Source organism: Corvus kubaryi, unplaced genomic scaffold (genome assembly GCF_017639235.1).
Source record: "Corvus kubaryi isolate FWS band 111438036 unplaced genomic scaffold, C.kubaryi_AGA036_p1.0 74, whole genome shotgun sequence".
Classification (NCBI taxonomy): domain Eukaryota; kingdom Metazoa; phylum Chordata; class Aves; order Passeriformes; family Corvidae; genus Corvus; species Corvus kubaryi.
Window position 1 is genome coordinate 1,066,292 of NW_024582061.1, and position 19,265 is coordinate 1,085,556.

General features: G+C 40.6%; 1 protein-coding gene across 2 annotated transcripts in view; it reads left to right on the forward strand.

The window, feature by feature from the left end:
- FBLN1 (fibulin 1) overlaps nucleotides 1-19,265 on the forward strand; it is a 77,922-nt gene that overhangs the window by 54,231 nt on the left and 4,426 nt on the right. For both annotated transcript variants that reach the window (XM_042050910.1, XM_042050911.1), the window contains exons 15-16: nucleotides 2,212-2,354; nucleotides 4,208-4,339. In XM_042050910.1, the coding sequence (XP_041906844.1) occupies nucleotides 2,212-2,354; nucleotides 4,208-4,339 (275 nt within the window). The remainder of the gene's footprint in view (nucleotides 1-2,211; nucleotides 2,355-4,207; nucleotides 4,340-19,265) is intronic.

The window sequence follows — 19,265 nt, forward strand, 5'->3', positions numbered from 1 at the left end:
GAACATGAGCAAAAAGAAAAATATCAGCTAATCAGAAGATGAAATCCAAAGGTGATGTGTAAGGACAAAATTATAAAGTATTATGAGAACAGAACATATAATTTATAGCAAATATCAGGATTTTAAATAGATGTTAGTTGTGAAAGAAGTTATTCCAGTTTGGAGATGAAGCAGTGAGAGAACAAAGTGTTATCGACTGCACTTTGGATATGCTGGCATGAGGCAATTAGCAGGGGTAGTAAAAGAAAGGAGATCAGAGAGTGAGTATAATGAAAAAACAAATTCCAGTTTAGCAGTGTGGACAGAGCATGCAAAAAAAAAAAAGGTTAGTGGGATTTGTAAGAGGAGAGACAAAAGGTGCAAAGTAGAATGGACACAGACATCTTTCACACATGTGGTTATGAGCTGGATGGATCTAGAACTCAGTTTTGATGAGAACTAACACAATTCACTTGTGACCATTGAGATCCTCTGATCTGTACCAAAGTCATGTCAGAAGGCTTTATTTCACAGGTGAGAATCATGAATACAAATCTTGCTTAGGACTTCATCTTACACAAAATTATGGCTTTATTGGCTAAGAATTTCAGAAATATTTGTATTTGCCTTTTGTTCCAGCTGAAGTTGAGAGTAAAGCTCCCTTTTATTCCCAGGAAGAAGCAAAAGCAAACCATTACTGAATGCCTGAGACATTCCCACCACAATGTTTTTGCATACAAATTCTATTATCTAAATACAGCTACAGAAATGTAGGATGTTCTATGTATTCTAACAGTACTTCATCAGTAATAGTGTCCCAAAATAAGTCATGCAAGCTACTGTTCATAAGTGAGGTGTCTAGGAAATGACAAGATTTTGTACACAGATAATGGCGGGAAGTAAAAGGTCTCTTCTGGCCTGTATCTCCTGGCCAGTGTCAAAGCATCGAGTACAGGGTGTGAATACCAGGCTCAGCTGGTGTTTATTAACTCAGCTCTGTTGCCTCCTGGTGGACTGTGCCAGTTCGCATCTGTTGAAGCATGTGTTCCTTGATGTTGATTCGTGTTTTCCCCTTATTTTAGCTTCATACAGTATCAACATGTTTGGCTTAATTTTCTTTGATGAGCAGAGGTAGAGAGCATGTAATAAGATGTTACTGATATATTGATTATTAATAAAGCCATAAACACCTGAAAAAAGATGGTTTGGACTGGAATCACACGTTTGAAAAGAGCAAGAACTGTTTGTTTTTAGAGGTACATAACAAACTAAATCTTTCCTTTTTTTGTTTCCCTTTAACTCAGTAATTTTTTCTCACTTTTAATCTTTTAATTCCCCCCCTCTGACACTGCAGTATTTTCTTTTTCCACTTAGAAATATGTAGAAATGGGCAGGTCAAAGTTGACATCATTTGTGTGGCTTAGTCACATTTTAAGTCCTAGCACAGTTCTTTCATCTCTCATGAACACAGAGCGCGCATTGTGTGAAGTTCTTGAACTGTAAGTGACTTTAAATTCACTCTAGTGGACAAGGGTGAGAAGTCATTTAACTTTTTAATAGACTTTCAAGGCTGAATGAGCAGCTGGTTGAGATGGAATATGAAAGGACCCTTACCATTTCCCCAAACTCAGAATTCAACCTTTGAGGTTTTAAATAATGTGGTTAACTTTTTTCCTCCCGTTGTTTCCATTCCTCTCTGTTTTCTCAGTTCTCTCAGATGGAAAGGGAGGGTATGAAAAAACAGACTTTAAAAAGGCTCTTCTGGCCCTTGCTACACTGAAAATCATGAAAGTTGGCCCTTTACATATTTATGCCAGATTTTTCTAAAATGGAAACGATTCTGTCTGCTTTATATGACTGAGTAAAAAAGGCTTGTGCAAGTAAATGTGGCTCCACTGAAATTGCTGAGACCAGGCCAGCTGAGGGTATGGGTCTCATTGTTTGGTCCTGTTTGTCCTTGGAAAGGGACATTGCATGGCATCTTGGGCACTACAGTTCTCCTTGTTTTCACATGCCTGGCTTGAAAAACTGGGTTTGAGGGGGTTTTGACTGCAAGTCTGAGCCAAACCAAGTTCTTCAGGGGTCATAAAGTTCTGATGATATGCATTTGTCTAAGTTTGTGAGATGAAGAATCAACGCTTATATCAACTACAGTTTCTAGCTCCCTAGATTGCAAAACACAAAGTATTTAATATTCAGTCTATATATGAATCTCTTTTTGGTTTCTCTTAGTGTCAGACTAGAAAAGACAGATACCATCCGTTGCATTAAGTCTTGTCGACCAAATGATGTCAGCTGTCTGCTGGATCCAGTCCACACAATTTCCCACACTGTCATTTCACTGCCCACGTTCAGAGAATTTACAAGACCCGAAGGTAAGTGGTTTGTTCCTTGTTCCATTTAATAGACTACAACATATAAAACCTCCACCGGAAATCCTTGCCTAAAGCCAGACTCGCTACCGGTGCAGTAAATGTTTGCACAGCTCCAAATTGTAGGGTACTATTCATTTAATTAAAACCTTGGATATCCAGGAGTTTTAATTTTACGGAGGAAAGAAAATAATTCTGATCTCTAACTCATACCGCTTCCCAGTCTAAGGAAATACTGACTCTGAATTCCCACGTACCACATTTACTCACACAATAGTCATATGCCCCATGACATTTTTTCTTCCCTTGTTTGTAGGTTTTGCTGTATAAACAAGGTACTCAATATATTTCTCTCATCTGTCTATGACCAGTTGTTTGCAACTGACAGGTGACTTGTTCCAAGAATAAAAACCTTACATGGAGACATTAATCACAAAATAAATTATATTGAGTATATGATCTGTGACTGGCTGATTTTTGACCTATGAACAAAGTGTTGTTTGTTATAGATTAAAGGAAGAGAAATTCCAAAGACAGGGCAGAAAGTTTTTAAGACAAGAATTTCAAAAAGCACCCAAGTGAGTGGCTGTCCTCTGCAGTACCTGAGAATTTGTAAGTCCTGGAGTTTCATAAGGATCACACTCACTTTCTCAGTTCACATAAAAACGAAAAACTTACAGATCGAGAGCCAGTTTTTGCTCCTTGCCATTTGTATGAATTTTCTGGCAATGCATCCATCAGTGGGATGACTGCCTGCAGCCCTGCTGCTCTCAGCACCTTACTGAGTGGCACAGACACAGAGAGAAGGGCATGGAGGTAAGAAAGGTTATTTTGTAGGGGTTTCTAAAGGGCCTAAATCCTCATTTCTGATGTACCCACAGTCTCAGACTTGCTGTTTCAGAAAGTTGTCCTAAATGAAAGCCAAAGCTGATTCTTCCCCTCTGCACCAGGCTGGAGTGGGGAAAGAGACATCCCAGTCCTTGCCCGAACAGGAACAATTTAACCACTGATGTAGAGCTCCTGTAGGTTCTGTCAGGCCTGTTTCAGGCCTTGGCTGGCCCTGCTTCACCAGGAATGGAGAAATGCCCCATGGCCACTTCTGCTCCCATACACACCCCTTCAGCTTCACCAGGTGTACTGGCAGCAGAGCTAAGGATTTGGCCCAGGATGCTTCCCAAACCTCATCAGTCCATCCTCGTGTTTTAATAAAAAGAGATGAGACCTAGTGATCTGAGATTACTACTGAAGCCCAGAAGACGTAAACTGTAATTCAGTGCATGGCCTCAGGTGAATTCTTACAGCTCCAAGCCTAGTTTCATCATCTGTAGAGTGAGGATAATAATGAGAGTAATAATACCTCCATCCCTCACAAGGGACTTGAAAATAATCTCACTTTTATTTTTAAACCTAAACACCGCCTCCAGTACTCCAAAGGACTCTTTAATTTGTAATGGCAATACTTTGTGTAACTGCCTAGGGGAATCAGAGTGGAGAGGTTTATCTGTTTGGTCCCTTTCTTAGCCCAGCCTGTGGATCCTTGATGTTGTCCTCTTTGCGTACATGCTGGAAATCTGATTGGCTTTTTAAGAGCATCTTTTTGGATTTTAAAAGTAAGAGTGTTTTGGCTTCAGGGCGCTTGGATGGTGGAAATAGGAGGAGAAAATAAATCTATCCAAATCCTCGCTTCCCTTAGATCTTCTGCCTTTCCATTTTAAAGGACAAACTGGGAGTGGTAAAGGACGGGAATGTCCTCCACCAACTTTGAGGACAAGACGTTTTGGACCAAACTCTGTTGGATTCTTCAGTAATGTTTTCAGATACTTGTCAGTGCATTCTGTGATACTCTTTACTTGCAGAGATTATTTTTCTTCGTGCCATCACACCTACATATCCGGCCAACCAGGCAGATATCATATTTGACATAACAGAAGGAAATTTAAGAGACTCCTTTGATATCATCAAGCGTTACATGGATGGTATGACAGTGGGTGAGTAATGTTTTTTGCCTGCTTTCTTCTCTCAACTATACTGTAGGATAAGGTCAAAGAAATTAACTCAAGTAATTAATTTCTACCTTGATTTTCAAGACAGTGTTAATTTCATATTCTTCAGTCCAAAATGTGTAATTTGAATTAATATCACAGATAATTTTTTATTCAAAATACCAGAGGCCTATTCTTTGCTTTTGAGAAGTATTTTAACTTTTTTTCAGAACTGGCTCTAACTAAAAATGCAAACGGCTTAGTTTTGAAATGATGAGGGACCTAATGTAACCAGGAGCAGTTGGCAAATAATGTTAAGGTGGAGGGCAGGAGCAGGTCTTAGCTGATGTGCTGTTCTGCCCAATGGGCGCTGCTCAGGCGGTGGCAGGGGAATACACTGGGATTCTTATGCCAGGTATTAAAAAGCACTATTTCATTGCTCTTTATTAATGTTTATTTATGAAAATAAAGGACCACTGTTCCCAGTGAATATTTGTGCTTCGGTATGTGAATGTGCAGATTCTGCTCAGGTTTATACATGTGCTTCAGCAGGACTTGTCTGGAGGAAAAGAAAAATCACTGCAGCTTTCATATGGAGGGTTGTGAAAAAGCCCTATTTCATGTGGTCTGAAGGTGGCACTGGTGCATTTCAGAAGCAGGATAGCATAGCATCAGCTCTGCAAAGGTTTTATGGACTGTAGATAAAAATCCTAAGTCATTAGGTTTCTATTTCTTTCTTGATCAAACAGAAGTATACATGTGAATGCTGAGAAAAAGGGAGAGTCTGTTAAAACAGGATGATAAGATTACAGATTTCAGGTATTGGAGCAATTCTTTAGCAGAGTATAAATGTTATCAGATCCCACAGGAGTTACAGTAGTTTGCTTTTCATGCCGTGTGCTTCTTTTTGTCTGAAATAAGAAAGAAGGATGTGTTTGGAAATTCGACTGGCCAAGGTATTTGCCTGAGGGAAGTGTTTCCATTTTGAAGAACAGGACTGTGTGTCAGTGGTATTTTACTTGGTAAACTGGATTGTTTTCCTCACTTTGTAAAGAAAGAAAGGATGTTCTTATACACTGAATTGAGAAAATATGATACTTGCCCAAGTATATTCCCAGGTCTGTGAAAGAATTGGGTAACTCTTTCTTCACCTCAGTTCCCCCTGTGCAACATGGAGATGATAAAACATGCCTACTACTGTCTTAATTAATTCTTGTGTGTAAGACTCTTAATTAATTCCTCTATGTAGAAGTACTTTGAGATTAATGAATGGAAGCTGCAAAGAAAACTGCCTACAGCAGAACTGGAAAAGGAAAATCAAAACAGCCCCCCAGCTGATATTACCTGGAGGGGCAGAGGCTCAGGACAGCACATTGTATGTGTGATATTAGGATTGCAAATAATTCTGCTGGCAGCAGTTCTGCTGCTCTCATCATAATATAATTTTTATTATTATTAATAATCAGAATGTTAGGTGTTTCCTTAAAAAGTGCTGGGAAGTTTTCAAGACAAATAAGGTGGGATCCTAGTCCATGAGAGGTCACAAAGTGAGTCCCTTTTGTAAAGAAAGTGATGGGTTTGTGTAAGGGAGGAAAACCATGAAGGGCACAGACAGTATCAGAAAGCTTTAGTGGTTATCCCACTAAGGTACAGGGATGTCAGAATTGTGGGGAACATAGCAACTCTAGCAGAGCAAATGTCCAGCTAGGCCAGTAAGCTGGGTTTTCAGGAATCTTTCTGCAATTACAATGTTCCAACTTGTTGCAAACAGCAATTTATGCGCTTCTGGGAGAGCACACCTGGGCCATCATGCTCGATGACCACATATGCCTCTGGGATCCATGTTGCATATTTTTTAATCTTTTTTTTTACTACATACTTTTTAATGTCCTTTTGCTGCCTATATAGAAAGAATACATTATTTTGATAATAAATCATAAATGCATTGGTAAAAGTAGCAAGAAGCATGTTTCATTCTGTTGTACTATTTCAGGAGAAATGACCAGAATATCAAAGCTATCTTGTCTGCTAATGGAAATTAGATCACCAGATATCTTTTTTTTACAAGACTAATTTTCTCTACAAGAGAAAAGATTGAAAATTTCTACAGTAAGCTTCTTGTTGGTTGTTTTTTTTTTCTGTTAAAGAAAAGACACAGACTAGTTCAGAGCGTGATGAAATGCATAAGAGTATATGGAAAAAATCAGGAAAAGTATTACAAGAATTATTGAAAGACCTCAGTGTAATAAACCTTGACTCAATATCAGACTAGAGGAAGCCAATGAAGGAATTCAAAGAAAGGAAGGAGCACTGGGAAAAGTGGGGGAGAAAGGACAGACTTTCCTGAAGATGAAGATGCACTTGCCAGAAGACCCTCATTAGTAACACAGTTTTTGCTAGGTTGTCACAAATAAGGAGAGACATGATGCCTTATGAAGGACCTGCATCTAGCCTGTGCTTGTGTGAATGCAAAAGAACAAGATGCTCTCAAAAGTGCAACAGGGGGAAAAAAACGTGAAAAGGTATAGCTCTTTTGGGAAAGGTTTAAAGAGAGGGAGGAGCTGTTAGAGGTGAAGTTACAGAGGAAAAGTGGAGGCTTCAACACTGAGAGAGAATTTTGAGCTGAAAAGATTCAGGTTACCAGTTTCAGCCATTATTCCTTTAAGCTGATGCTGAGACTTCAGGGAGATGTTAGGGAAGCTGAGTTATGGAGAATGGCTGATCAGGCTGGTTTGTGCTTTGTTGATGGAGAGATTGCAGCTGAGGTCATTGGAGGAGATAAGTGTGAAGGAGCAGGTTGTGAGGGGGATAAAAGAAGAAAATAGAAGCAGAGGAAAGCCCTGCCCCAGGGAATGTTACAAAAAGAAAGAACACAGTCTCCCAAAGGATATGTAGAAGAAGCAGGCCCAAAGGGAGGTGAAGAAGGCAAGGACAGTATTGCAAAATCAAGGAAAGAAAACATATCAAACAGGAATCAATGATCAGCACTACCAGATATGGAGGAGCCAAAAGAGCTAAGAACAAACTCCAAAAGTAGCTCTGCTGACCTACAGAAAGTATCTTTCAGTGGAAGAGGAGGAATGAAATCCAGACTCCTGAAGAGGCAGTGTGTAGAATTCATGCAATCTGATAAAAAAGAATTGTATAAAAAGTTGCTTCTGATACTTGTACCCTGTTGTATTAAAAAGAGATGCAAATCCCCATTCTTTCCTGGATCAGGAAGTGCTGTAGACTTCTTGTTTCCTGGTGTGGGTACAGGCCAAGGTGGCAAGGAGTCCAAACGATACTGTTAACGACCTCACATCACTTGCTAGCATGGGTAGGAGAAAAACAGAAGTGCAGACCTATCCAGGCTTGGTTTTTTTAAAAGCTTTTATAGACTGTTCACTGCATTCCTCCTTTAACCAGCTGTCAGTGAAAAATGAAGAATGCATTTTCAACCTGTGCAAAAATGTCCTATCAGTGCCTAAGGTATTATCAGTTGCTATAAAACACTTTCCCCTTCAGCTATGCATTCATTTTTTGAAACAGTAATCCCACCTTGTAGTCTGGTAAACTTCAGGAAGGTTTTAAAATTTCATAATACAGCTAAAAGTAGTTTTGATAGGCTGAAATCTTCCATATTGCATTTGGTAATAACCTAAGCCTGTATTCTTACCTATAAAGCAGAATGGTGGTATTCTTCTGGAAAACATACTGTATAGCCAATACAGCTATAAAAAGTCACCATAGAGTTTCTCTGGGGGGTTGTGCTGGTGCTTGAATGCACTTGTATCTACACTGATACGTACTGCTGCTCTCCATTGTTATTTGCAACTTACACTGCTGTCTCTGTCCTGAATGTCCAACCTCCTTTATGTGGGTGACAGTTCATGATGTTACCTTTGAAGCATTACAGAAAGTATCTCAACTACTGATAGCACTATGCTGGATTTATCACTAGTCTAATTTCTACTGTGGTATCATGATTGTTTAGTGTGTTCCAGAGTCTGAGGAGAAACTTGTCAAAAATGATCAAGAAGAAAAACAAAACCAGGTACCATGAGCAAGTGTTCTTGTGAGATCCCATATTAGTTGGGGGCAGAAGAAGGAGACTGGAGGTTTGTTTGACTTTCGTGACACCTGTCCTTAGCACAGGGGTAGTAGTTCTGTATCTTGTAAGTAGTTTGGCCATTCGCACTGTGGCAAAGTCTTTCTACAGTCCTCCATGCAAATGTTTATATGGTCTGACATTAAATTCAGTCATTGGTCTGCAAAAGATTTGGTTCTGAACTTTGTCCCTGGACCCACTCTCCATTGCCAGGCAAGTACCTTCACATTTCCCTCAGCTTCTGTCTCCTTTGTTACTCCAGACTCTTTATCTTTGGGCCAGAGACTGGCTGGCTCTTACCATGCATGCGTTTTGGTGTTCAGCAAAATAAGATTCCCAGACTGATGTGGGCTTCCTGGCACAGCTGGTGCTGAAAGCAGCAGTTCACCTACATCTGGGTAAGGTTTCTGTGAGGCAGGGGAGGTGTAGGCAGAGCCAGGGCATCCAGACAAACTCTGCTGTGTGCAGGGGCAAGGAGAGAGAACACTTGTTATCTCCCCATGTGGATAACTCTTACTAGAAAGTAAGCAGCAATAGGAACATTTTGTTGTGATTATAGTGTCATTAGTGTGAAACAACAATGGTGTCTGGCCATACAACACTGGTGCTGGCCAGTCATTACCAGCAAGCTCATGGAGCAGGACATAATTCAGTAGGTTTTTCAACAGGCTTTTGCAGCTGTACATTGAAAAAGACACGGTCCCTTTCAGTATCTTTGTTCTGGTTTCATCTCTAGACTTGCCTCTCTCACAAGAGGAGCTCCTCAGAAAAGAATATTTTGTGAGTTTTTCTCTATGCCAGGTTGCCCTGTTGAAATTAGTAGTTGTGCATTTGAGATGAGGGTGCCCAAAAGCCATTTGGTAAACGGGATTCTAGATTTACTGCCTAAACATGCCCTTTCAGGATACTGCTGACTGCACTGCTCAGTAGTCAAATCGCTCAACACCCTCCCTCCCCTCCAGAAAAATTTGAGGCTGGAGAGCTCTTCTGGGGGCAAAGGAGCACCTTGAGCAGGAGGCAAATTTTTGTTTCATATCTGAGAAATGCTGAAGGTGCTTTTCTGGTGAGAATGATTCTCGATCTCGAGTGGAACAACATTCCTAATGCCAAATTTCATTCTAGCACATTGCAAGTATCTGGTTAATGCAACCTTCCTCCTTGATCTATGTTCATGTCACCTCTCGGGTGTCGCAAGGTATTACAAAACCATTCATACAGACCATCTTTGGTTATAGTTCCCATAAGGCCCAGCAGGCAGATAAATTATAATGCAGCTCTGATGAAGTTTTGTGAACTGTGAAGTAAAAAACCTGACACCTTGGGAAAGAAATGGACTGAGTTAGGGACAGCAAAGGGCACCAAAGTCCTTGGTTCAGATTTCATAGCATGCATTTTCTGGTATTCATGTTAAACAGTGGGCTGAGATATTGCATAAATGAGCAAATAAAGCCAGATTTGAAATCCAGTACACCAAGAAACATACTATAGCAATTCCTCAGAGAGATGTCTGTGTGAATCCAGCTTTCTGAGGTGCCCTGCCCCAGTTCAAAGTAGTCAAAGACCTCCTTTTGTGATGATCTCCAAGGGTGAAATATATGTGCAATTGATTAATGACTGGATGTGACACTCAGTGCTCTGGTTTAGCTGACACTGCGGTGTTTGGTCAAAGGTTGGACTCAATGATCTTGAAAATCTTTTCCAGTCTTAATGATTTTGTGATTCAGCTGCTTCTGCTGCTGTATCCAAGTCTGTGTGTTGATAGCAACCATCTTATTCCTGCAGCAGCACCTACACACCCTATAAAAATGGAAAAGGAAGATAAGACCCAAGGTGTATCGTAAATCTTTCCCAGTATGATATGCAGATGCCTGGCTCACTTAAAAACAGCCCTATCTTAACTTTAGTTTTTAAAGGGGCCAAATGTGGTGAAGTGACCCCTTATTTCAGCCCTTGAGAACTGGTCAGGAATTGACGCACATTAAAGTACAGGAAGCCTCCCTTGTCACAGTTCTGCAAACAGGAACAGCAGAGCCGGTGCCTCTAGGTGAAGACTGAGCACTCTATAAGGGTTCCTGTGCCAAAGCCTCAGGATTAGGTACTTTTTCTTCCATGGTAAATCAAATCACAGAGCCATATGCTGCTGTGTGCCGTAATTGTGGCTCTTTGCCAAGAAATGCTTTTATCACAAGGGTTGCAATAATTAATTGCCCAGGTGTCGCGGATCCAAGTGCGGCTGAATGGGAATACTGCAATTGTGAGATAGGTGGGGTGAACACAGCCACTCTCACTAAATGGAGACATTGCATGTCTGTGATGATGCACATGAAGGCCCCTGTAAATAACATATTGGGAATAAAGTATCAGGGGACTGATAGATGTGATTTTTCACATTTTGGACATTCATCCCTGAAGTTTTTCCACCTGTGTTTGTAATATGTAAGGGTCTTCTAACACATAGAGCACCTCATATTCTTAAAGTGGAACAGGAAAGATTAAAAAATATATGATGGAAACTATTTTTTAATGAGGTTACTTCAAGTATAGTTACTGCATTTTAGGCATGAGTGATTTCACAGCATTGTCAACATTGAAACCCTTTGCGAGGTTTGGCTGGAAGGCAAACCAGACATCTAAAAGCACTTCGAGTTTGCCAAACCAGGATAAGAGCACATCTCTCTGAAGTTATTTAGTATTCTTAATAAAGATCACAGTATTTGTAAACTAGCCAAACCTCAGTAAAATCAAAGATTGTTTTTAATTCTTTTATAATACCAAGGCTCCATATGGTCCAATATGACAGATAATAGCTTTGAAAATTCACAAATTCACCATTTGTTTCTGGCCCAAAAACGTATTAATATGACACCTCTTTATGGACTCTTTATTTGATGCATTTCAGCAATCAAAGTTTTCTAGAGAAACCCAAGTGTTAATGAAATTAAACTTCATGGAGTTGTTGAATTTATAATAAATTGAATCCTATATTTCTGATCTGTCGAATAATGCAGAAAGATCCTTTTTACATGCTGAAATGTAATTCCTGTACTGTAACTTCATTTTTTTCATTGGAGTTGAAGCAAAAGGGAAGAGAGAAGCAGATTCAGTTTTAGCTAAACTTAAACTAACACTCGTACGCTGGGTGGAAACTTCAAAGGCTGTGAGTACCTGAAGAGTTTTAGACAATTGTTTAAGCAGTCTTTAAAAGAGAGCTTTGCCTTTACACGGCTTATAAATGATTCCAGTGGCCACAGATCTTCTGCATATGGGAGAGATCTGAGCCAGAGGTGCTGGTTGTGGTTGCAGGCATGGCTCACCTGGTTACACTGTTTTTCTGAGGGGTGTCTTGACATGCCCCTGGTCCTCTTTGACACTTTTCAGTGAAGCACCCAGTATTGCCTTGAGCTGCACTGTTGGATAATGGTTGTTGAACTGCTCCAGGGACACACACATGTATATATTATTTTTATATCCCAGGGTAATGTGCCACTGCAGTCAGCACTGCACCAGCTGGCCTGGGTCATTAGGAGCCCCGTTCATGCCACTAGTGCAGTACTCACTGTGACTGGACACTGCTGCCTTTCTGTTCCCAATAGGAGGAACATGGAGGTTGTGTTCAGTCTTATGGAGCTTTGTTGGTGCTCAAAAGGGAAATCTCCTTCTCCTGTCCACCTCTGAGCACACACTCCACCCTGTGGTCAGATGAGTGCTTGTGTGGCAAGCTATGGTTTTGATTTTTCAGGTGTTAATCCAAGGCAAGGGGTGGAGGATATAACAGGACCACTATTTTTGATCAGCTTAAACCAACAGTGAAACTACCGTGAGTGTCATATAGCTTATAAAAGTGAATTTTATGTGTCCAAACTTACTTCTGAAGTATTTTATAAGCCCTTGGTTGCTCAACAGTTGAAAAATAGGCCTTTTTCCTAATTAAACATCTGGGACATTCATGTTTGAAAAGTATGTTTTTGAAAATCTTGTCCCCAGATACTTCAGCAAAGATATGTATAGCCAGCCACATTCCTCTGAAGCAGTTCTCCAGCAGCATGGAAACCTTGTTAACATCCAACTCTAACTTGATTCTCCAAAACTTTTATTTTGTGAAGTGTTCACCATCAAACTTGATGAAGGTCTAATTCACAATGTTATGACGGCAATATACTTCAAAGCAAGAGGAAATCTATTTTGGTACTTGTATTTTGATTAATGAGTTTTCTGAATCCTTTCACTATAGTTATGTTTGTCAGGTGTGGCATCTTAAGGATTAATGATAACTTCAGAGCTATTTTTCTGTATGTGATTTGATGCCTGAAGTGATGATTACCAAGAAATATTTCATTTTACAAAGAGAAGCCACTTACTCATAAAACAGATTATATCAGAAACTATAGAACACCACATAGCAGGAGACACATTGTTATTGTGACAAATAATTGAGAGAAACACAGGTAGCTTTCTCTCACACACACACAAAAAAAAAAAAAAATAAAATGAAAGAGACTATTCAGCTTTTGAGAGATGGAGGAATCTCAAGTATACATTAACTTTCTGAAGTCAGCAGACAGATATCTGGTGGTCTGGGAAATGCCTGCAGTTTGACAGCTAGATTGTTCCTTTAGGCACAGTCATGAACTGGAGAGGAGTGGAGGAAAATAATGCCTGTGAGGCTGCCTATGGTGGCAGGAGAACTGGTGACAAAAGACATGAAGAAAGATTAAGTATTCAATGCCTTCTTCACCTCATTCTCTACTGATAAGACTGGCCTTCCAGAGTCCTGGGGGTCTCAGAGCAAGAGGAAGAGCTGGAGCAGGAAATACTCACCCTCAGTGGAGGAGGTTCAGGAACATTTGAACAAACTGGGCATAACCAAGTCCATGGGTGCTGGTGGGGTACTGAGGGACAAGTGCTGGGGGAACTGGCCAATGTCATTGTAAAGGCACTCTCAACATCTTTAAAAGATTGTGGTGAATAAAAGTTCCCATGAAAAAAGGCAAATGTCACTGCAATCTTCAGGAAGGCCAGAAAGGATCTAGGGAAGTACAGGCTGGTTAGCTTCACCTGAGTCCCTGGGAAGGTGATGGAGCAAATCTACCTGGAAACCATTTCCAAACATCATAAGGACAAAGAGGTCACTGGAAGCAGTCAGCAAGGATTTATGAAAGGGAAATCATGCCTGACCTACCTGACCATCCTTCTACAAAAAGATGGCTGGATTAATGAGAAAAGTGGATGTTGCTCATCTTGACTTTAGTAAGGCTTTCAACACCATCTCCCTTAATACCCTCACAGGCAACCCAAGGAAACGTAGGCTGGATAAGTGGACAGTGAGATAGATTGGAAAAAGGCTGAACTCCAGGCTCATAGGGTTGGGATCAGCAGACCAGCTCTCTGCCAGTCACCAATAGTCCATTTGAGGGGTTGATTTTGGGGCCACTGTCTTCATCAGGGGCCAGAGGGCACCTGGACAGGGATGATGCAACAGAGTTGTGCTGGCAAGCAGAGGGACCTTGACAGGCTGGAGTAATGGGCTGACAGGAACCTCGGGAGGCCCAGCAAAGGCAGCTCTCACTCTTCCAGGTGCAGTGCAACATTCCCTGATGTGCAGTGTTTGAGCATTGCATTTGCAACAGTAGGACACATTAAGCAATTAGAGGTTGATTCACTTCCCTGGCATAGCACTTCCCTGGTCAGTAGGTACTCGAGTAACTATGTTGGCAGAGCAATTTATGCGCTGCACCAAAACACTACTCTGGCACAACCTTTTGTGTAATAAGTAGAAGCCTTTAGGAAAGGAATTTAATTAAACTTCAATGCCAAGCTTTTTACAGAACAAAAAATTGCTAAAATAGCCTAAAATATGTATTTTCTGTTTGTGATCAGGATGTGAATTATTTTCCAACCCTACTGATGAGCTTTGTATATTTGTAATGAATACTGAAAAAGAAATGACAAATCTTATGGTGACTTCTTTAGAGTTAAGGTCTGAAGAGCCAAAAATTGGCTATGTAGTTTTAGCTTCACACTATAGATATGCATTTACATGTTGTAGACTGAGAGTGCTTGGTGTTCAAGCCTAACCTGCAACTCCTTGTCTATGATTTGATCCAAAGAAACATTAATTCATGTCTGGGTTCATTTTCCTCCTGCTCATTTCTGGAATGATGCTATCAATTTACCTTTTATAATAGTCTCTGCCTGGATCGTTTCTCTAGTCCAAAATTTCCTAATTGCCTGAACATCTTTTCTGAAACTATGACAACTCTCCTAAGTAACACTGATACAGCGGAGATGTTTACTGTTAATTTTGTAAATCTTGGCCTGCAGTATAAAGCAAAAAGCCTTCAGGAGACAAGAAAACTTGAAGTTATAGTCCAAGATCTTGCATTAACAAGAGAAGATTGGTCTTGTATTGCTTAAGGGAATCTCATAAACAAGCTCTTCCCCCTCAAAAAGTTGTTCACCACACATTACCACCAGTGTGCCAGAGTTTTGGTCTCCTTGTCTTTAACAGCCACACAATAGCTGTAGGTTCCAGGAGGAACAACCTCCTTTGTGATACCCAAAGATCCATTACTTAGAAAGGGGTAGTTACTGTTGTGTTGTGGTAGTTAGGACTATTCATTTCTGACAAGCCTGTAAGAAGGACCAGGGTCTTTTTTGTGGGGAAACAGAGACCCGGGAACAGCCAAATGCAGGACTTCAGAACACAGGCTGAGATTGTTTGGAGTTTAATAGAAAGTATATATTTAATATATACTTGAGTTTCAGCTCTGTTTATGTTCCAGCTCCACAGCTCTCATCACATTTTCTTATGCTTGAATTTTTCCCAACTGATCATTTCATGTTCCAAGTATCCATTTAAAGCACGAGGAAAATAGCTGGAGGAAAAATTATAAGGTGGGGTTTTCTGGTGTCATTGAAATCTCTCTCATGTAGGTGTCACTAGCAGCTCATCCCAAAAGTTCTATCTGAAAACAGACAGCACTCTCTCTCACCATGTAATAGCACATTTTCTTGACAATCCTTCCTGTGCTTCTTTTCAAAGGGAGAACTTTTCAATGGGTTCACAATGGTTTAAAAGTGAAAGAGGGGAAATTTAGGCTGGATATACAGAAGATATTCTTCCCTGTGAGGGTGATGAGGCCCTGGCACAGGGTGCCCTGAGAAGCTGTGGCTGCCTCATCCCTGGAAGTGTTCCAGGCCAGATTGGATGGTGCTTGGAGCAACCCGGGATAGTGGAAGGTGTCCCTGACCACAGCAGGGAGTGTGTCTGAATGGGCTTTAAGATCCCTTCCAATCAAATCCATTCTATGGCTCTGTGATTCTATTTCATGATGAGCTTAAGCTTTCACTTACCATCAGGCTTGTCATAGCCCAAAGGTTAGGAAATTTAGGGGGAAAATCAGACATGCTTTATCTCACATGGGATTTATTTATCTAATGAGGACTAGACATTCATATATTGCTACCAATATTAGTTTCTGATTCATGAAAGTTAATTTTAATAGTGCATGGCCAAAGCAAACCCCAAAATAGCCTGAATAGCAGCATGTGCTTACTTTGAAGGAAAAGCAAATGATGAGACTTCGTAGCATCACAGAATCATTTGTTGGAAAAGACCTTTAAGCTCATCAAGTCCAGCCGTCAACCCAGCACCACCACTATGTTCACCACAAAACCATGGCACTTGTTTGGCTGCCTTAGGTATTTCAAATATATATCCTATTCTTATTATTTTACATAGTTTTTACAGAGTGTTTAATTTAAAATAGATCTTAGAATTAATAAAAATGTGTGTTTTGTTCTATTTAGGACATGATTAATAAGTTAACAATAGAGTAATGATTCAGAAAAGTGAATTTTCTTATTTTCATCACTTCATGCTTTCTCAGTAACTCCTTACCATACATCCCACATTTTTTCAGTTCATGGTCAGTTTTCAGCTGACCACAGATCATACAACTAAACAATGATAAAACAAATAGCAAATTATCCTAAATTGATTGTTTGTTCCCAGAAAAAGTTGCTAAATTAGTACTTGCCTATAATGTCAAGGGTGAAGTGTTGCACTAGTGAAAACAGGGTAATACTGCTGGATTCACCCGACAGTAACCAACCTCTGTTGGTTACACATCTCTCTGTTAACTTGCCTCCTGAGAAGAGTCACAGAAAGGACATTGTGTGCTTGCTGTGAGCACAAAGGGAAAGAAAAAGGTGTTTTTTTACTGTCCTTTGGTATGTGGTGACTGGAAAAAACAATATAGCTGTAACCCCATGGGGGAAACAATGGGAAGGGGACAAGAGGAACAAGAGCTCTCGTGCGTGTTACTTAATACAAAGCTTGAAATGTGGTTGAGGGAATTGATTCCAATTTTGATAACTGTGTTTATTGTATTTCCCTGAGCGTAGCCCACAGGTTATTTGGAAGAATAACTTTTGATTTGGCAGCAGTTGGGATTGTTTATATATATACAAATACATATGCCTGTATATGCAGGCAAGGCAAGAGGAGTTTACTGCAGCACATCCCTTCTTCCAGCAGTCACCATGTACAGCCCTCACTATCAGCCTCTGATTCCTTGACTGCTCTGCTGACATCTCTCTGCATGATTTTTTGGGGGATCCTTAAAAATTTAGCTCTCTTGTTCAGGAATGGGTGCAATTTATGTCTGTTCTGTGCTCCTAATGATGATATAAATGTAAATATTTAACTAGACTCAAGAATCAATCCCTGTGGAAAATCCTATGAGCTTCACCTCTGAACCATAAAATGTAACATATTGCAACCTCTCTACGAACTCAAACCAGTATTTTCTTATGGCAGTATGGAAATAAGCTGCTTGGTTCTGCTTTGCTTTTTGCACACCATGGTGATCCCTCTTAGAGGAACTTCCTCTAGAGGAAATGCAAATGTGGTGTGAGGAACACCTTGACCCAGATCCCCTGAGAGTGTAATTGCAGCAGATTTTGTGGCTAGCAGTGAAAAAAAGAGAAAGAAAGGTTTTTTTAAAGAGAAGCATTTTAAGGAGCTTAGCATAGAAGTCAGAATTAGGAGTCTGGAGGCAAGATATGAGTGCATGACAATGCAGGGACTTGTCACCCAGAATGAGTTAATGTGGTAACAAAACAGCAGCTCTTCTCCTCAGCTGAAAATGGAGCTTCTTAGCAAATCAGCTGCCTAATGCAGAAGTACAAGCAGAAACCAAACACAGAGGTGAATTGCCTGAGGGTCTCACATATTTCAAAGCAGAGAACTGTAATGATATCTTAAAGAGGTATAGACAAGCCAAGGAATACCTGTGGCATCTAGAGAACATGTCTTATGAGGAGCAGCTGAGGGAGCTGGGGGCACTGAGCCTGGAGAAAAGGAGGTTCAGGGGGAAGCTTCTCACTCTCTACAACTCCCTGACAGGAGGGTGCAGCCAGGTGAGGGTCAGGCTCTGTTCCCAGGGAACAAGAGACATGACAAGGGCAAATAGCCTCAAGTTGTGCCAGAGGAGGTTTAGATTGGATGTTAGGGAAAATTCCTTCACTAAAAGGCTTGTGAAGCATTGGAACAGACTGCTCAGGGAAGTGGTTGAGGTAGCAACCCTGGAGGGATTTAACCAATGTGTGGATGTGGCACTTGGGGACATGGGTTAGTGATGGCCTTGGCAGTGCTGGATTAATGGCTGGACTTGATCTTATAGGCCTTTTCCAATCTAAACAATTCTATGATTCTCTCTGGTTAAAATACTAGAAATGCTGCTGAAAGGCTTAGGAATATTAACAGTATTATCCTTGCTGTCTTATTTATCCCATCTTCTCTGATAAGCAAAACTTCAGTAAGTCAGTGACAGTTACTCAGATTATTGGCTGTTGTCATTGCTCTCACTTAAAAATATGTATTATATATTATTTAGGTTATCATCCTCACTACACATGGTGACATGCTTTACCTTAGAAAAAATCAAAATACAAAACAGAAAGAAGAAACAGGACAGGAGAGTAGCTCAGGGTTTTAATTATAGAGCTTTAGGAGTTGGGCCATGGTCAGACCATTACTGTGACATCCAAAAACTTGCTGCCTCTCACTTGGAGGCTGTTTGCTTTCACAGATCAGCAGGTGGAAAGGATTGCCATAGATCCTGTTTACAATAAGGGCAAAAGTGTGCAAGAGAAAGAAATCTTTTTTTTTTCTAGAAGGAGGTCAGCAAATCATGAAGATACCCAAACGGATTTGGGATGTGTAATGACATCTGTGCTTAGTTAACAAAACAGCAAATTCAAGCACAGATCATGGAAGGCATTCTGCCTAGCCCATGACACATGACATTTTCTGCAAGTTCAGTCTGTGTTGGGTCACAAATTATGGACCAAAGACAATGAACAGCACCAGCAGCTCATCAGGCTGGAGGGTACCAACACTGATAGATGTGCCTGCAAGGAAGACAACACAGATGCTTGAGGTTGCCCATCACATTGGATTCAGCAGCAGGGGGAATCTCCATGTTAATACATAATCAAGCATTCACCCTGTTGTTGTTGTTGTTGTTCCTCTTCTTCTATGCTAACCTAGCTGAAGTCTGATATTGTTGGAAAAGAATTGGGGTGAACTTGCTTAAATGAACTCACCTGCTTTGTCAGTGGTAGAGCCTGTAGCTTCGGTCCCTGAGAGGATCAAATGGTGGTATGTGAGAGCCCTCTGTTTTCAAGTAATTTCCTGAGCAGCCCCACTGGTGCTCCTGACATCCTGCGGACAGTGACTCACAGAACAGTGGGCACTTCTACAGTGGTCCAGGACCAAGTACCAGTCTGCAATTATCTCCATGGCAAATCTGAGTGGCTCCATCCAACTACTTTGGA